The sequence below is a fragment of the Mobula hypostoma genome, chromosome X1, assembly GCF_963921235.1.
Source record: "Mobula hypostoma chromosome X1, sMobHyp1.1, whole genome shotgun sequence".
NCBI lineage: Eukaryota > Metazoa > Chordata > Chondrichthyes > Myliobatiformes > Myliobatidae > Mobula > Mobula hypostoma.
Window position 1 is genome coordinate 37,846,537 of NC_086128.1, and position 17,255 is coordinate 37,863,791.

General features: G+C 46.1%; 1 protein-coding gene across 1 annotated transcript in view; it reads right to left on the reverse strand.

Annotated features, from left to right (window-relative positions):
* LOC134340115 (breast cancer type 1 susceptibility protein homolog) overlaps nt 1-17,255 on the reverse strand; it is a 113,901-nt gene that overhangs the window by 39,698 nt on the left and 56,948 nt on the right. Inside the window, exons 15-16 of the mRNA XM_063036983.1 lie at nt 15,355-15,432; nt 14,701-14,741 (exon numbers count right to left, since the gene is read on the reverse strand). Of these exons, the coding sequence (XP_062893053.1) occupies nt 14,701-14,741; nt 15,355-15,432 (119 nt within the window). The remainder of the gene's footprint in view (nt 1-14,700; nt 14,742-15,354; nt 15,433-17,255) is intronic.

Here is a 17,255-nt window from a genome sequence, read left to right on the forward strand (position 1 = left end):
CCAAGCAGCATCTATAGGAAGAGGCGCAGTCGACGTTTCAGGCCGAGACCCTTCGTCAGGACTAACTGAAGGAGGAGTGAGTAAGGGATTTGAAAGCTGGAGGGGGAGGGGGAGATGCAAAATGATAGGAGAAGACAGGAGGGGGAGGGATAGAGCCAAGAGCTGGACAGGTGATAGGCAAAAGGGGATACGAGAGGATCATGGGACAGGAGGTCCGGGAAGAAAGACAAGGGGGGGGGGTGACCCAGAGGATGGGCAAGAGGTATATTCAGAGGGACAGAGGGAGAAAAAGGAGAGTGAGAGAAAGAATGTGTGCATAAAAATGAGTAACAGATGGGGTACGAGGGGGAGGTGGGGCCTTAGCGGAAGTTAGAGAAGTCAATGTTCACGCCATCAGGTTGGAGGCTACCCAGACGGAATATAAGGTGTTGTTCCTCCAACCTGAGTGTGGCTTCATCTTTACAGTAGAGGAGGCCGTGGATAGACATGCCAGAATGGGAATGGGATGTGGAATTAAAATGTGTGGCCACTGGGAGATCCTGCTCTCTCTGGCGGACAGAGCGTAGATGTTCAGCAAAGCGGTCTCCCAGTCTGCGTCGGGTCTCACCAATATATAAAAGGCCACATCGGGAGCACCGGACGCAGTATATCACCCCAGTCAACTCACAGGTGAAGTGATGCCTCACCTGGAAGGACTGTTTGGGGCCCTGAATGGTGGTAAGGGAGGAAGTGTAAGGGCATGTGTAGCACTTGTTCCGCTTACACTGATAAGTGCCAGGAGGGAGATCAGTGGGGAGGGATGGGGGGGGACGAATGGACAAGGGAGTTGTGTAGGGAGCGATCCCTGCGGAATGCAGAGAGAGGCGGGGAGGGAAAGATGTGCTTAGTGGTGGGATCCCGTTGGAGGTGGCGGAAGTTACGTTGAATAATATGTTGGACCCGGAGGCTGGTGGGGTGGTAGGTGAGGACCAGGGGAACCCTATTCCTAGTGGGGTGGTGGGAGGATGGAGTGAGAGCAGATGTACATGAAATGGGGGAGCTGCGTTTAAGAGCAGAGTTGATAGTGGAGGAAGGGAAGCCCCTTTCTTTAAAAAATGAAGACATCTCCCTCGTCCTACAATGAAAAGCCTCATCCTGAGAGCAGATGCGGCGGAGACGGAGGAATTGCGAGAAGGGGATGGCGTTTTTGCAAGAGACAGGGTGAGAAGAGGAATAGTCCAGATAGCTGTGAGAGTCAGTAGGCTTATAGTAGACATCAGTGGATAAGCTGTCTCCAGAGACAGAAAGATCTAGAAAGGGGAGGGAGGTGTCGGAAATGGACCAGGTAAACTTGAGGGCAGGGTGAAAGTTGGAGGCAAAGTTAATAAAGTCAACGAGTTCTGCCTGCGTGCAGGAAGCAGCGCCAATGCAGTCGTCGATGTAGCGAAGGAAAAGTGGGGGACAGATACCAGAATAGGCACGGAACATAGATTGTTCCACAAACCCAACAAAAAGGCAGGCATAGCTAGGACCCATACTGGTGCTCATAGCTACACCTTTAGTTTGGAGGAAATGGGAGGAGCAAAAGGAGAAATTATTAAGAGTAAGGACTAATTCCGCTAGACGGAGCAGAGTGGTGGTAGAGGGGAACTGATTAGGTCTGGAATCCAAAAAGAAGCATAGAGCTTTGAGACCTTCCTGATGGGGGATGGAAGTATATAAGGACTGGACATCCATGGTGAAAATAAAGCGGTGGGGGCCAGGGAACTTAAAATCATCGAAAAGTTTAAGAGCGTGAGAAGTGTCACGAACATAGGTCGGAAGGGATTGAACAAGGGGTGATAAAACAGTGTCGAGGTATGCAGAAATGAGTTCGGTGGGGCAGGAGCAAGCTGAGACAATAGGTCGGCCAGGACAGGCAGGTTTGTGGATCTTGGGTAGGAGGTAGAAACAGGAAGTGAGGGGTGTGGGAACTATAAGGTTGGTAGCAGTGGATGGGAGATCCCCTGAGCGGATAAAGTCGGTGATAGTGTGGGAGACAATGGCCTGGTGCTCCTTAGTGGGGTCACGATCGAGGGGTAAATAAGAGGAGGTATCTGCGAGTTGTCGCTGTGCCTCGGCAAGGTAGAGGTCAGTACGCCAGACTACAACAGCACCCCCCTTATCAGCGGGTTTAATAATAAGGTTAGGATTAGTGCGGAGGGAGTGGAGAGCAGAGCGTTCCGAAGGAGTGAGGTTGGAATGGGGACAAGGTGCGGTGAAGTCGAGACGGTTGATGTCCCGTCGGCAGTTGGCAATAAAGAGATCCAGAGCAGGCAGAAGACCAGAGCGGGGTGTCCATGAAGAAGAGGAGGGTTGAAGACGGGAGAAGGGGTCATCGGTGGGGGTGGAAGAGTCCTTGCCGAAGAAGTAGGCTCGGAGACGGAGACGGCGGAAGAAAAGTTCCGCATCATGGCGAACACGGAACTCACTGAGGTGTGGGCGAAGGGGGACAAAGGTGAGGCCCTTACTGAGAACAGAGCGTTCTGCCTCCGACAGTTGAAGGTCGGAGGGGATGGTAAAGACCCGGCACGGATGAGAGCTGGGATCAGAGGGGGGAGGGGGGAGGCTGGGTGTGTCAGTGGAGAGGGGAGGGTTGGGGTGAGAGGAAGATGGAGCCCAGGAGTTCTGACATGTCTATCCACGGCCTCCTCTACTGTAAAGATGAAGCCCGACCTGATGGCATGAACATTGACTTCTCTAATTTCCGCTAAGGCCCCACCTCCCCCTTGTACCCCATCTGTTACTCATTTTTATGCACACATTCTTTCTCTCACTCTCCTTTTTCTCCCTCTGTCCCTCTGAATATACCTCTTGCCCATCCTCTGGGTCACCCCCCCCACCTTGTCTTTCTTCCCGGACCTCCTGTCCCATGATCCTCTTGTATCCCCTTTTGCCTATCACCTGTCCAGCTCTTGGCTCTATCCCTCCCCCTCCTGTCTTCTCCTATCATTTTGCATCTCCCCCTCCCCCTTTCAAATCCCTTACTCACTCTTCCTTCAGTTAGTCCTGACGAAGGGTCTCGGCCTGAAACGTCGACTGCGCCTCTTCCTATAGATGCTGCTTGGCCTGCTGCGTTCACCAGCAACTTTGATGTATGTTGCTTGAATTTCCAGCATCTGCAGAATTCCTGTTGTTTGCATTGAAATAGCCCAGCATTTAAGATGGGCAATAAAATCTGGCTTTGCCAGCCATGTGCAGAACCCACAAATAAAAACTGGTGAAGCAAATTGCTAATTTCATATAGTACTGTGCAAAAGTCTTAAGTACATGTAAAAAAATTCTGTAAAGTGAAGATGCTATCAAAAATAATAAAATGAAAAGTTTCTAAATATCCAGAAACTTACTCTTAAGATCAGTAAACAGTTAAAAAAAAAACTAATCAAATCAATATTTGGTGTGACCACCCCTTGACTTTAAAACTATCATTCTCTTAGACATACTGTCATGCAGTTTTATAAGAACATTGTCTGGTAGGTTATTCCAAGCATCTTTGAGAACTTGCCACAGTTCTGCAAACTTTGGCTGTCCCACTTGCTTCTGTCTCTCCAGGTAATCCCAGACAGCCTCGATGATGTTGATCAGAGCTCTGTGGAGGCCATACCATCTGTTGCAGAACTCCTCGTTCTTCTTTTCACTGAAGATATTTCCTTGGCCTTGGCCATGTGTTTGGAATCATTGTCCTGCTGCAGAACGTTGGGACCAATCAGATGCCTCCCTGATGGCACTGCGTGATGGATGAAAATCTGCTTGAACTTCTCAGCATTGAGGATTCCATAATTTTCTGACCAGATTACCAACCCCATTTGCAAAAATTTAGCCCCAAACAAACAGGGAACCTCCACCATGCTTCACTGTTGGCCACAGACAATTATCCATGTAGTGCTCTCCCGCTCTTCTATGGGCAAACTGCCTCCTGTTTGAGCCAAAAATACAAAAATTTCTCAGTGGGAGGATGGCAGCGCGACACAGCTCGCAGTGGCCACTCTGGTGGTGAGGTCTGTTATTTGTCAAGTAGGGTGCCATACACAATCCTGATTCGATGGCGATGGACGTGAGAGCATGGAGGAACATCTGGTGAAACTTCTGAAATGCCTGCTTCGCTGCTGCTGCTGCTACTGTGTGGTCCAGAATCTCTGGAGGAGAAGGCCCTGAGTCCTCGGCTTTGCCTGTTGCTTGGCGGCTGGGGCGGGGTTGAAGTGCTCGGCAGCGGATGGTGCTCGGAGGCTCAAAGTTTTCGGACGGACTCAGAGTCCACTGCGGTCCGGTGCTTCCAATGGTGCTGCATTGACGAGTTGGTGGCACTTGGAGGTTCATAGTGGGGAGAGTTCCTCCCTTCTGCCGCCTGCGTGGGATGATGAGTCGATCGGGACTTTGAGACACTTTTTTTTTACCGTGCCCATGGTCTGCTCTTTATCAAATTATGGTATTGCTTTGCACTGTTGTAACTATATGTTATAATTATGAGGTTTTGTCAGTTTTAGTCTTGGTTTATCCTGTGTTTTCTTGTGATATCATTCTGGAGGAACATTGTATCATTTTTTAATGCATGCATTTCTAAATGACAACAAACGAAGACTGAGTGTCCTCATAATCTAAAAAAAAATTTTGTCTCATCAGTCCAGAGCACTTGCTTCCTTTGTTCAGCACCCCAGTCCTTGTGGTGTTGTGTGTAGGAGAGTCTCTTGATTTTGCTTCCACTTCAGAGGAATAGCTTTTTGGTAGCAACTCTTCCATGAATACCACTTCTGACAAGAGTTCTCCAGATTGTAGAACGGTGTACTTAGGTTCCAGTGGTTTCTATGAGTTCAGAGCTGATAGCAATGCTGGACTCATTCCGATTTAGAAAGGACATCAGCCTGATATATCTCTCGTCCGCTGCAGTTTCTGAGGCCGACCGCTGCGTTTCTGGTCCTCAAACTTGCCAGTTTTGTCATGCTTCTTCAGAACAGCTTGGACAGCACATCTTGAAATTCCTGTCTGCTGTGAAATTTCTGCCTGGGAGAGACCTTGCTGATGCAGGTTGTCTCGTTGCTATGCTCACTCTTGTCCTGGTGCAAGAATTGATGAACTGAAGATTAAACTGTTACATCTACCACACCCTTACCTTTGGATGTCCTTTGTCCAATTTAATTCCTTCTACACCTGTTTCAGCTTCAGTTAATCAGTTTGGTTCATTCAACTCATTATACCATTGATCATTTGCACTGATTTGTTATCCTTGCTTAATCATACACTGGGCTATATACCTACAAAATATATCATGTATTTATTTCAAAAGTGGTAACTCGTTAAGTGGTAGAAGGTGGAGCTCACTCAGGTTTGCTGATTGGCTACTGCTCAAAAAACCAAACTGCTGTGAGTTGATGCCTTGTGTACTCAGTGATTGGGATTGATTAGCAAGAACAAATTATAATAAGGCAGGGGCAAGCAGAGTGGCCATTGTTGGAGTGCACAGTGCTAGAGTGGGGATTTTGAGGCTTTAGCAAGGAGGCTTGAGTGAGAGAAAGTGAAAAGCTGCAGGTAGATTTCCCACCACACCCCCAAAGTTTATTGTTCTTCCTTTTTTTATATTTGCTCACTTAGAATGGTAGAGATGCCAGGCAGGATAGTGGAATGCTGCTCTTGCGGGATGTGGGAAAGTAGGGTGACATCCAGTGTCCCTGACAATTACACCTGTGAGCAGTGCACCCAGCTGCAGCTTCTAACACTCCACATTAAGGAGCTGGAGCTGGATGAACTCCAGATCATTCGGGAGACTGAGAGGATGACAAACTGGCCAGATAGAGAGGTAGTTACGCCCAAGGTGCAGGGCACAGGAAACTGGGTGACAGTTAGGAAGGGAAAAGAGGTTAAACAGTCCTGAGTCTTCCATTCACAGAGGGCAGCCAGTCCTTGGTGTGCGTGCACACCCAGCTGGCGGCTCTCTGCCTCAGGACCCTGCAGAGATACCGGTCCTGTGACCACCCTCCAAGATGGCACACGCTGGCGATGCACCTTCTCCACCAGGGATGCTGCCTGTAGAAAGGCATGCGAGTCCTGGCAGACGGCATCAGCTGTGCTGCTCTGAGGGAACTACCCTGCTTCTACCAGGAACTGTGGAGGGTATGGGGTCTGGCCTCATCCGGGTAGGGTGTTCCAGCACCGTTGGACATTGTGCTAGCTGCTGGGGGGACTGGTCCCAATCCTATTACGGTGGGTGTCAGGAGGGCGTAGGAAAGTGGAGGGCTGCACCACCACCCAATGTGCTTGTCAGACCTAGGCCTTGGGACACCACGTGGAAGAGGGTCCTGCACAACATGAGCCATCTCACGGAGATGTCCACCATACCATTCTGTAATTCTCCGAAACGTTTCTTGTATGGGCAGCTCCTGCACACCTTTCACTTCCTTGCCTTCATCTGCTGACCGGACTTGCCTCAGCGGTCCATGTTACCATCTGGTAATGGAGTAGGTCCCCAGCGGACGTCTCTTTATGCAGGGTTGCTTCGCCTGTACCTTGGGAACCTGGGGTGGAAGGTGTTGCATTGGGCAGTACCATAGAACAGGTTCTTGATGAGGTTCACTGACACCCTGTCCACCTGACCATTCTGTGGGCGGGAAGAGTCAGTGTACTATGCGTACATGGAATGTGAGAGGTTGCAGCCCCTCTGAGTTTCTCAAGGAGCTGCTGTTGAGGTTCTGGCTGTACTTTAGTCCCATGCTCCTCATCTATGGGCACCCAGTTTGGAAGGGGACGGGGTGTGAGCAGGAGCTCCTGGTGGGCTTGGTCTTAGGCCTGGTGAAGATGGCCATTCACAGGTCAAGATGGTGGAAAATGGAGTGTGCTGCCCAGGCCAATTACCTGCCCCTTTTCCAAGGATATGTTCATGCCCGGCTGTCCTTGGAGGGAGAGCACACGGTCGCGATGGGCACACTGGGGGACTTCTGGGAGTGGCCCCCCCACCCCCGGGTATTGACTGCTTCATAGACGGTAGTAACAATATTTTCATTTGAGTATACTGTCTCGTAAATATTGAATGTCTGTACCTTGTGTATAAGTGATGTAAATAAACTTTTACAGTTTTGTTTAAAAAAAAAGGGCTATACAGCCAGTGCAGAGTACCCCTGTGGCCTCCCCCTCAGCAACAGGCAGTTCACTTTGGACAGTAATGGGGGCGGAGTGTGCAGGAAGAGAGAGAGAAATGACTAGAAGAGGAAAGCCACAGTAGTCAGGTGTCTGACACAGAGTCTGTCTCGGTGACTGTGGGGTGGGGGAAGGAGAGTACGAGCTGTGGGATAGGGGATTTTTTTAGTTAGGAGAACAAATAGAGAGGTTCTGTGGACAAGAACAGGTTTCCCGGATGGTACTTTGCCTCCCAGGAGCCAGGATCTGGGACAGCTCCGATCAAGTCCTCAGCATTGTTAAGTGGAACAATTGCTACCCGTGCCATGTGCTAGCAAGGCTAGAAGTAGGAAGATTATACAAAGTTTAACGTGTGGCTAAGGAGTTGGTGTAGAGGGAGGGCGTTAGATTTTTGAATCATTGGGCTCTCTTTCAGAAAATGTGGGACCTTACAAAAGAGATGGTTTGCACCTGAAGTGGAGGGGACTAATATCCTTGCAGTAAGGTTTGCTAGTACTGCACGGGTGGGTTTAAACTAGAGCTGCAGGGGGATGGAAACCAGAACAGATAGCAGAGAGGTTCCAGATGAAGATATTGTTAAGACATCAGACAAAGTCAGGAAAAGGTTGAGCATGGTGCATATCCGGAGCTAGATAATTTTCAATGCAAGTAGTATTGTAGAAAAGGCAGATGAGCTCAGGGCATGGATCAAGGCCTAGAATTATGATATTGTAGCCATCAGTAAGACTTGGTTGCAGGAGGGGCAGGAACTCAATATTCTGGGGATCTATTGTTTTAGACCTGACAGAGCAGGAGGGATTAAAGAAGGAGGGGTGGTGTTACAAGTCAGGTAAAATGTCATTGGGATTATTAGGATCTCTCTGGGGAGGTATGACCTGTACAAAAGGGACAGGTTGCAGCTGAACCCAAGGGGAACCAATATTCTCACCGGCAGCTTTGTTAGAGCTGTTGGGGAGGATATGAACTAATTTGGCAGGGGGATGGGAACCAGAATGAAGGCACTCAGGATAGGATGGATGATTTAAAAAAGAAAAAGCAAAGATAGCATGCAGTCAGACCATCAGGAAGGACAGGCAGATGATAGGCAAAACTGCAGCCAGCAGGGCGAGTATCAGTGCATCAGGGATGCAAAATCAAAAAGGGTACCAAATACAGCACTCAAAGTGTTATATTTCAATGCACAGATATAAGAAATAAGGTGGATGATCTTGTTACACATTACAGATTGTCAGGTATGATGTTGTGGCCATCACTGAATCATGGCTGAAGGATGGTTGTAGCTGGGAGCAGAATGTCCAAGGTTACATGTTGTATCGGAGGGATAGGAAGGTCGGCAGCGGGGGTGGTGTGGCTCTGGTAAAGAATGGCATCAAATCAGTAGAAAGATGTGACATAGTATCGGAAGATGTTGAATCCTAGTGGGTCGAGTTAAGAAACTGCAAGGGTAAAATGACTCTGATGGCCATTATATGCAAGCCTCGCAACAGCAACTGGGATGTGGACCACAGATTAAAATGGGAAATAGAAAAAGCATGTCAAAAGAGCAATGTTATGATGGTAACAACAGGAATTCTGCAGATGCTGGAAATTCAAGCAACACACATCAAAGTTGCTGGTGAACGCAGCAGGTCAGGCAGCATCTCTAGGAAGAGGTATAGTCGATGTTTCAGGCCGAGACCCTTCGTCAGAACTAACTGAAGGAAGAGCTAGTAAAAGATTTGAGAGGGAGAGGGGGAGGGGGAGATCCAAAATGATAGGAGAAGACAGGAGGGGGAGGAATGGAGCCAAGAGCTGGACAGGTGATTGGCAAAAGGGGATATGAGAGGATCATGGGACAGGAGGCCCGGGGAGAAAGACAAGGGGGGGGGGACCCAGAGGATGGGCAAGGGGTATAGTCAGAGGGACAGAGGGAGAAAAAGGAGAGTGAGAGAAAGAACGTGTGTATAAAAATAAAATAACGGATCGGGTACGAGGGGGAGGTGGAGCATTAGCGGAAGTTAGAGAAGTCAATGTTCATGCCATCAGGTTGGAGGCTACCCAGACAGAATATAAGGTGTTGTTCCTCCAACCTGAGAGTGGCTTCATCTTTACAGTAGAGGAGGCCGTGGATAAACATGTCAGAATGGGAATGGGATGTGGAATTGAAATGTGTGGCCACTGGGAGATCCTACTTTCTCTGGCGGACAGAGCGTAGGTGTCCAGCAAAATGGTCTCCCAGTCTGCGTCGGGTCTCGCCAATATATAGAAGGCCACATTGGGAGCACCAGACGCAGTATATCACCCCAGCTGACTCACAGATGAAGTGTCGCCTCAGCTGGAAGGACTGTCTGGGGCCCTGAATGGTGGTGAGGGAGGAAGTGTAAGGGCATGTGTAGCACTTGTTCCGCTTACAGGGATAAGTGCCAGTAGGGAGATCAGTGGGGAGGGATGGGGGGGATGAATGGACAAGGGAGTCACGTAGGGAGTGATCCCTGAGGAAAGCAGAGGGGGAGGGAGAGAAAGATGTGCTTAATGGTGGGATCCCGTTGGAGGTGGCGGAAGTTACGGAGAATATGTTGGACCCGGAGGCTGGTGGGGTGGTAGGTGAGGACCAGGGGAACCCTATTCCTCGTGGGGTGGCGGGAAGATGGAGTGAGAGCAGGTGTGTGTGAAATGGGGGAGATGCATTTGAGAGCAGAGTTGATGGTGGAGGAAGGGAAGCCCCTTTCTTTAAAAAAGGAGGACATCTCCCTCGTCCTGGAATGAAAAGCCTCATCCTAAGAGCAGATACGGCGGAGACGGAGGAATTGCGAGAAGGGGATGGCATGTTGCATGAGATTCTGGGGAAAAAAAATGAGGAAGGTGGAGGATAGATCTATTCCAAAAGTGAAGAAATACTCAAATGGCAAAATAGTACAACTGTGGTTGACAAGGGAAATCAAAGCTATGCAAAAGCAAAAGAAAGGGCATATAACAGCAAAAATTAGCGAGAAGTTAAACGATTGGGAAGATTTTAAAAACCTACAGAGAGCAACTAAAAGAATCATTTGGTGGGAAAAGATGAAATATGAAAGCAAGATAGCTGACAATATCAAAGTGGATATAGGACAGCTAGAAAATGAGGCCGTTGAAATAATGGGTGTCAAGGAGATGGCAGATGAACTAAATGCGTATTTTGCATCAGTCTTCACTGTGGAAGACACTAGCAATGTGCCAGATGTTGTAGAGTGCGAGGGAGAAGTGAGTGCTGTTGCTATTACAAGGGAGAAGGTGCTCAAAATGCTGAAAGACCCAAGGGTACACAAGTCACCCAGGCCAGATGAACTGCACCCTAGGGCTCTGAAAGAGGAAGCATTAGAGATTGTTGGAGGCATTAGAAATGATTTTTCAAAAATCATTGGACTCTGGCATGGTGCCAGAGGTCTGGAAAATTGCAAATTCTACTCTTTAAGAAAGGAGGAAGGCAGCAGAAAGGAAATTAGTTAGCCTGACCTCAGTGGTTGGGAAGATGTTAGAGTCAATTGTGAAGGATGAGGTTATGGAGTACTTGGTGACACAGGACAAGATAGGGCAAAGTCAGCATGGTTTCCTTAAGGAAAATCTTGCCTAACAAACCTGTTTGAATTCCTTGAGATTACACATAGGATAGATAAAGGGGATGTAGTGGATGTTGTATATTTGGAATTCAAAAGGCCTTTGACAAGGTGCCACACGAGGCTGCTTACCAAGTTAAGAGCTCAGGACAGCTTATTTTTATACTGTATATCAATGATTTAGATGATGGAATAGATGGCTTTGTTGCCAACTTTGCAGGTGATACAAAGATTGGTGGAGGGGCAGATAATGTTGATGAAACAGGCAGGCTGCAGAGGATTTAGATAGATTAAGAGAATGGGTAAGAATGTGGCAAATGAAATACAATGTTGGAAAATGCATGGTCATGCACTTTGGTAGCAGAAATAAATGTGCAGACTATTTTCTAAACAGGGAGAAAATCCAAAAATCTGAGATGCAAAGGGACCTGGGAGTCCTTGTGCATAATACCCTAAAAGTTAACTTGCAGGTAGAGTCCGTGGTGAGGAAGGCAAATGCAATGTTAGCATTCATTTCAAGAGGTCTTGAATAAAAGAGCAAGGATGTGATGCGGAGGCTTTATAAGGCACTGGTGAGGCCTCACCTCGAGTATTGTGAACAGTTTTAGGCTCATCTAAGAAAAGATGTGCTGGCATTGGAGAGGGTCCACAGGAGGTTCACAAGGATGATTCCGGGAGTGAAAGGATTATCATATGAGGAATGCCTGATGGCTCTGGGTCTGTACTTGCTAGAATTTAGAAGGATGAGGGGGATCTCATTGAAACCTTTCGAATGTTGAAAGGCCTAGACAGAGTAGATGTGGAAAGGATGTTTCCCATGGTGGGGGAGTCCAGGACAGAGGGCACAGCCTCAGGATAGAGGGGTGTCCATAAGACAGATGCGGAGAAATTTCTTTAGCCAGAGGGTGATGAATTTGTGGAATTTATTACCACAGGTAGCTGTGGAGGCCAGGTTGTTGGGTGTATTTAAGGCAGAGATTGATAGATTCTTGATTGGACATGACATCAAAGGTTACGGGGAGAAGGCCGGAAACTGGGGTTGAGGAGGAGGGAAAAAAAAAAGGATCAGCTATGATTGAATGGTGGAGCAGACTCCATGGGCCAAAAGGCCTAATTCTGTTCCTATGTCGTGGTCTAATGCCATGGCAGGGCTCAATCAGGACAGACTGGAGAACTCTAGTGAGGTGCTATGGGTGGAACTAAGGAATAAGAAAGGCATGACCACATTAATGGGTCTATATTACAGACCACCTAATAGTCCTCGGGATTTAGAGGAACAGATTTGTAGATTGATTGCAGACTGTTGCAAGAAACACAAGGTTGTTATAGTAGGTGATTTTAACTTTTCACATATTGACTGGGAATCCCATACTGTAAAAGAATTAGAAGGGATAGAGTTTGTCAAATATGTTCAGGAAAGTTTCCTTCATCAGTACATAGAAGCCCCAATGAGAGTGTGTGAAGCTTTATCTGCGAATAGGAATGAGACAGGGCAGGTGACGGAAGTTTGTGTAGGGGAACACTTTGCATCTAGTGATCATAATGCCATCAGTTTCAAAGTAGATACGTCTGATCTGCAGGTTGAGATTCTAAACTGGAGAAAGGCTAATTTTGATGGTATGAGAAAGGTTCTGGCAAGTGCAGATTGGGACCGGTTGTTTTCTGGCAAAGGTGTACTTGGTAAATGGGAGGCCTTCAAAAGTTATAAAGTTAAAAGTTCAGAAGTCAAAGCTTGTATGTGCCTGTCAGAATAAAAGGTAAAGAAAACAAGCGCAGGGAACCTTGGTTTTCAAGAGATATTGAGGCCCTGGTTAATAGAAAAAGGAGGTGCATAGCAGGAATAGGCAGGTAGGAACAGATGAAGTACTTATGGAGCACAAGAAACACAAGAGAACACAAAGAAATCAGGAGGGCTAAAAGAAGGCATAAAGTTGCTCTAGCAGACAAAGTAAAAGAGAATCCTAAGGGATTCTACAGATATGTTGAGAGCAAAAGGATTGCAAGGGACAAAACTGTCCCTCTGGAAGATCAGAATGGTAATTCATGTGTGGAGCCAAGAGAGATGGGGGAGATCTTCAATGGATTTTTTTGCATCTGCATTTACTCAGGAGACTAACAGAGTCTATAGGAGTGAGGCAAAGCAGCATTGACTTAATGGGCCCTATACAGATTACAGACGTGGCATTTTGAGGTAACTTAGGGTGGATGAATCCCCAGGCCTGACAAGGTGTTCTCTCAGACCCTGTGGGAAGCAAGTGCAAAAACTGCAGGGCCCCAGCAGAGGTATTTAAATACTTAGCGACAGGTGAGGTACCTGAGAATTGAAGCATAGCCAATATTGTTCTACTGTTTAAGAAATGCTTTCAAAATAAACCTGGAAATTATACTCCAGTGAGGTTATTGAAAGATATTGTAAGGGGCTGGATATACGAGTATTTGGAAAGACGTAGACTGATTAGGGACGGTTGGCATGGTTTTGCACGTGGTAGTCATGTCTAACCAATCTTAAAGTATTTTAAGGAAGTTACCAGGAAAGCTGATGAATGTTGTCTACATTGACCTCAGCAAGGCATTTGACAAGGTCTTGCATGGGAGGTTGGTCAAGAATGTTCAGCCACTTGGCTTTCAAGATGTGGGAGACCCCAGAAAGTGGATGGTTGCCTATCTGAATGGAGGACTGTGACTCGTGGAGTGCCGCAGGTAGGTCCATTGTTATTGTAGGTCCATTGTTATTTGTCATCTATGTCAATGATCTGGATGATAATGTGATTAATTGAAGCAGCAAATTTGCAGATGACACCAAGATTTGGAGGGTAGGGTGGGTTGTGTAGTGGATAGCGAGGATGACTATTAGAGCTTGCAGTGGGATCTAGTCTGGCTGGAAAAATGGCAGATGGAATTTAATGCAAAAAAAAGTGTGAGGTGTTGCACTTCAGTGGGACCAACCAGGGTAGGTCTTACACAGTGAACAGTAAAGCACTGAGGAGTGTGGGAGAACGAAGGGATCTAGGAACACAGGTCCATAATTCATTTACAGTGGTGTCACGGGTAAATAGGGTCATAAAAAAGGCTTTTGGCACCTTGGCTATAATCAAAGTACAGGAAATGGGATGTTATGTTGAAATTGTATAAGACGTTGGTGAAGCTTAATTTGGAGTATTGTGTGCAGTTTTGGTCACCTACCTACAGGAAAGATGTAAATAAGGTAGAAAGAGTACAGAGAAAATTTACAAGCATGTTGCAGGACCTGAGTTACAAGGAAAGATTGGATAGGTTAGGACTTTATCAAATCTCTCCTCAATCTTCTATGTTCCAAGGAAGAGAGGTACACAAAATTATGAAGGCTATGGATTGGGTAAATGCAAGCAGGCTTTTTTCCACTGAGGTTGGGTGAGAGTACCACAAGGGTGAAAGGTGAAAAGTTTAAGGGGAACATGGGACAAAACTTCTGGACTCAGATGGGAGTGTGGAATGAGCTGCCAGCACAAATGGTGCATGTGAGCTCAATTTCAACATTTAAAAGCTTGGACAGGTACATGCATCGTAGAGGTACGGAGGGCTATGGTCTTGATGCAGGTTGATGGGAGTAGGCAGCTTAAATAGTTCAGTGCTTACTAGATGGGCCCAAGAGCCTGTTTCTGTGCTGTACTTTTCTTTGACTCTCTGGTCTATTAATGTTACTTTTCTATAACAAAATACAAACATTTCTTTAACATTTAATTTTTAGAAAAATGTTTGGAAATCTAAACTTGGCTCTTTTCCACTGATACACTAATGCAGAAGACAGAAAATAAACATCTGAAACAAAATTTATCTAAAAAAATCTAGGGTGTCTAGACTTTTGCACACTACTGTATCTGTCTCAGCACCTGTACAAACTGAAACATTCAGGTATTTACCTTAGTGCATTAATTTTTGCTTGGCAAGTATTATAATATTCACACCAAATTGCAAACTGAACAGAGTATGTTTAAAAAGTACTTACCTCATCAATCATTGAGCCTTCTCTAAAACATTCAATGATCCCTGCAAGTAAATTAATGCAATTATTTTTCCCCCAAGCATTATACAGTATTAGATAAGGTCCCCCTGCCATGCCAGGTATCTAATGATTTTCAGTTTCCAACCCATTCATAGTTTTTCAAAGTTGATCTCATAATGCTCATCTTCCAACAGTTTTAAATTTCAGATTCACCACTGTTGCAATATCAAGCTCTGGAGAGTGAGTCCATTATCAAGCGCAGCACCACAGATGGGCTATACTGTTAGGGGATGATGTCTTTTAGATGGAAGCTTAACACAAGGCTTCATCCACTCTCAAAAAGGCAATGAAGAATTGAATGCAATAATTGCTACCAGTAAAAATGGTCAACCAAAGACCAACAAGTAATGGGAGCATCTACCTTGTCGTAATTTGTAGGCCTTTTCTCCATGTATGATGGAGTACTTTATTAGTGGCGCAGAGGGCGTGAAAGATATTGCATGGATACAAGTTCTCTTTTCTGTACATGCATTCCCTGCTGAGAAGTTAATTTCTCAGTGGTTCAGCCAGTAGTCTTTTTTTTCCCCAGATTAATTACCATCTTCATGTGGTTAATATATCAGTTTCCAATACCATACTTGAGTAATCTGTACTTACACTGATAACTGACAACCCACCGTCTCCCTGCTATTCCCATGAAGTACTTCAGTGTCCTCTCACAAACAAAATCTGCATCTGAAATAGCAATGCAAAAATCAAAAATTATACTGACATACCAATATGGATTTGTTAATAAACTCAAAAGGAATACAGGTGCCCCCCGCTTTTCAAACGTTTGCTTTACGAAACCTCACTGTTACAAAAGACCTACATTAGTACCATTTTTGCTTTCAGAAGGTGTTTTCACCGTTACGAAAAAAAATTCAGCGCGCGATAAAAGGCAGAGCGCGCCCCGAGCAGCCGCTCTCTCCCAGATTGGGAACTGCTTTGCTTTAACACAAGCCTGTGAGCAGCCGTTTGCAAGATGAGTTCTATGGTATTGGAAAAGCCTGAGAGAGCTCATAAGGGTGTTACACTTACAGTTAAACTAGACATAATTAAGCGTTTTGATCATGGTGAACGAAGTAAGGACAACATGAGTTTGGCTTGTGGAAGGTGATGAACATGATGTTGAAGAGGTTTTGGCATCCCATGATCAAGAACTAACAGATGAAGAGCTGATGCAATTGGAAGAAAGAAGGATAACAATCGAAACTGAATTAGTAATGATAAAGTACGACTTTAATTTTGAAAGGGTACATCGGTTTAGGAGATATTTGCAGGATGGTTTGAGTCCTTACAAAGAACTGTGTGATAGAAAAATGCGCGAGGCTCAGCAGTCAAGTAAGCCTTCCACATCAGCCACAGCAGACGACGAACCTCGACCTTCGACATCGAGATGGGCAGAGATAGAAGAAGATGAGCTGCCTGCTCTAATGGAAATAGGCGATGAGATGACACCCCAGTGTCCCACCACCCCAACCCCCAGGCCACGGACAGATACCGATTCGCGGAGAATGCAACGGTAGCCGGAAGGCACATAGCACATCTTTAAGAAAAAAGCCGAAATAAACATGCTAATTAATTAGGTGCCGCCCGATACGTAAATCTCGGCCCAGATCAGTGCCAATGCAATCGGCAATCGCCTGTGATCTGCGCCGACATTTACGTGTCGGGCAGCACCTAATTAATTAGCATGCTTATTTCGGCTTTTTTCTTAAAGATGTGCTGTGTGCCTCTTGGCTACCCCTGCGTGCTTCGCGGCAATGTATCAGTCGGCGGCCCGGAGGGTGGGGGCCACCGCACCACCCAGCCTGCGACGACTCAGTCTAACACACCATCATCAGTGTGCTCGATGTCTTCCCAATTCCTGTAAGTGATACTACACTGTACATACATTATTTCTACTTTATATAGGCTGTGTATTTTTACGTGTTATTTGGTAGATTTGGCAGCTTCATAGTTTAAAGGTTACTGGATAGTGCGTTTATGCCAACAGCGCTTGCGTGAGATTTTCTGCCGAGAGCGCTTGCGTGAGATTTTCGCTACGGAGATCTGTGCAAGCAATTGTTGTAGAGAACTATTTCTACTTTATATAGGCTGTGTATTTATCATATCATTCCTGCTTTTACTATTTTGTTACTGTTATTTTAGGTTTTATGTATTATTTGGCATGATTTGGTAGGTTATTTTTGGGTCTGCGAACGCTCAAAAAATTTTCCCATATAAATAAATGGTAATTGCTTCTTCGCTTTACGACATTTCGACTTACGAACCGTTTCATAGGAACGCTCTACCTTCGGATGGCGGGGGAAACCTGTATTCAAGATGTTCAAGATCATGTTTTCTGCTCACACTTCACAGGTGTTAAGAGGGGAAAAACAGGCCAGAAAATGGAGCCAAAGCCAAAGATCAAACATTATTTTAAGTGTGAAGTCATCTAGAGGAACTGTATGGCTTACTGCTATTACTACTTCCTTATATAGCTGGTTCACAGATCTCCATTTTTATACATTCTA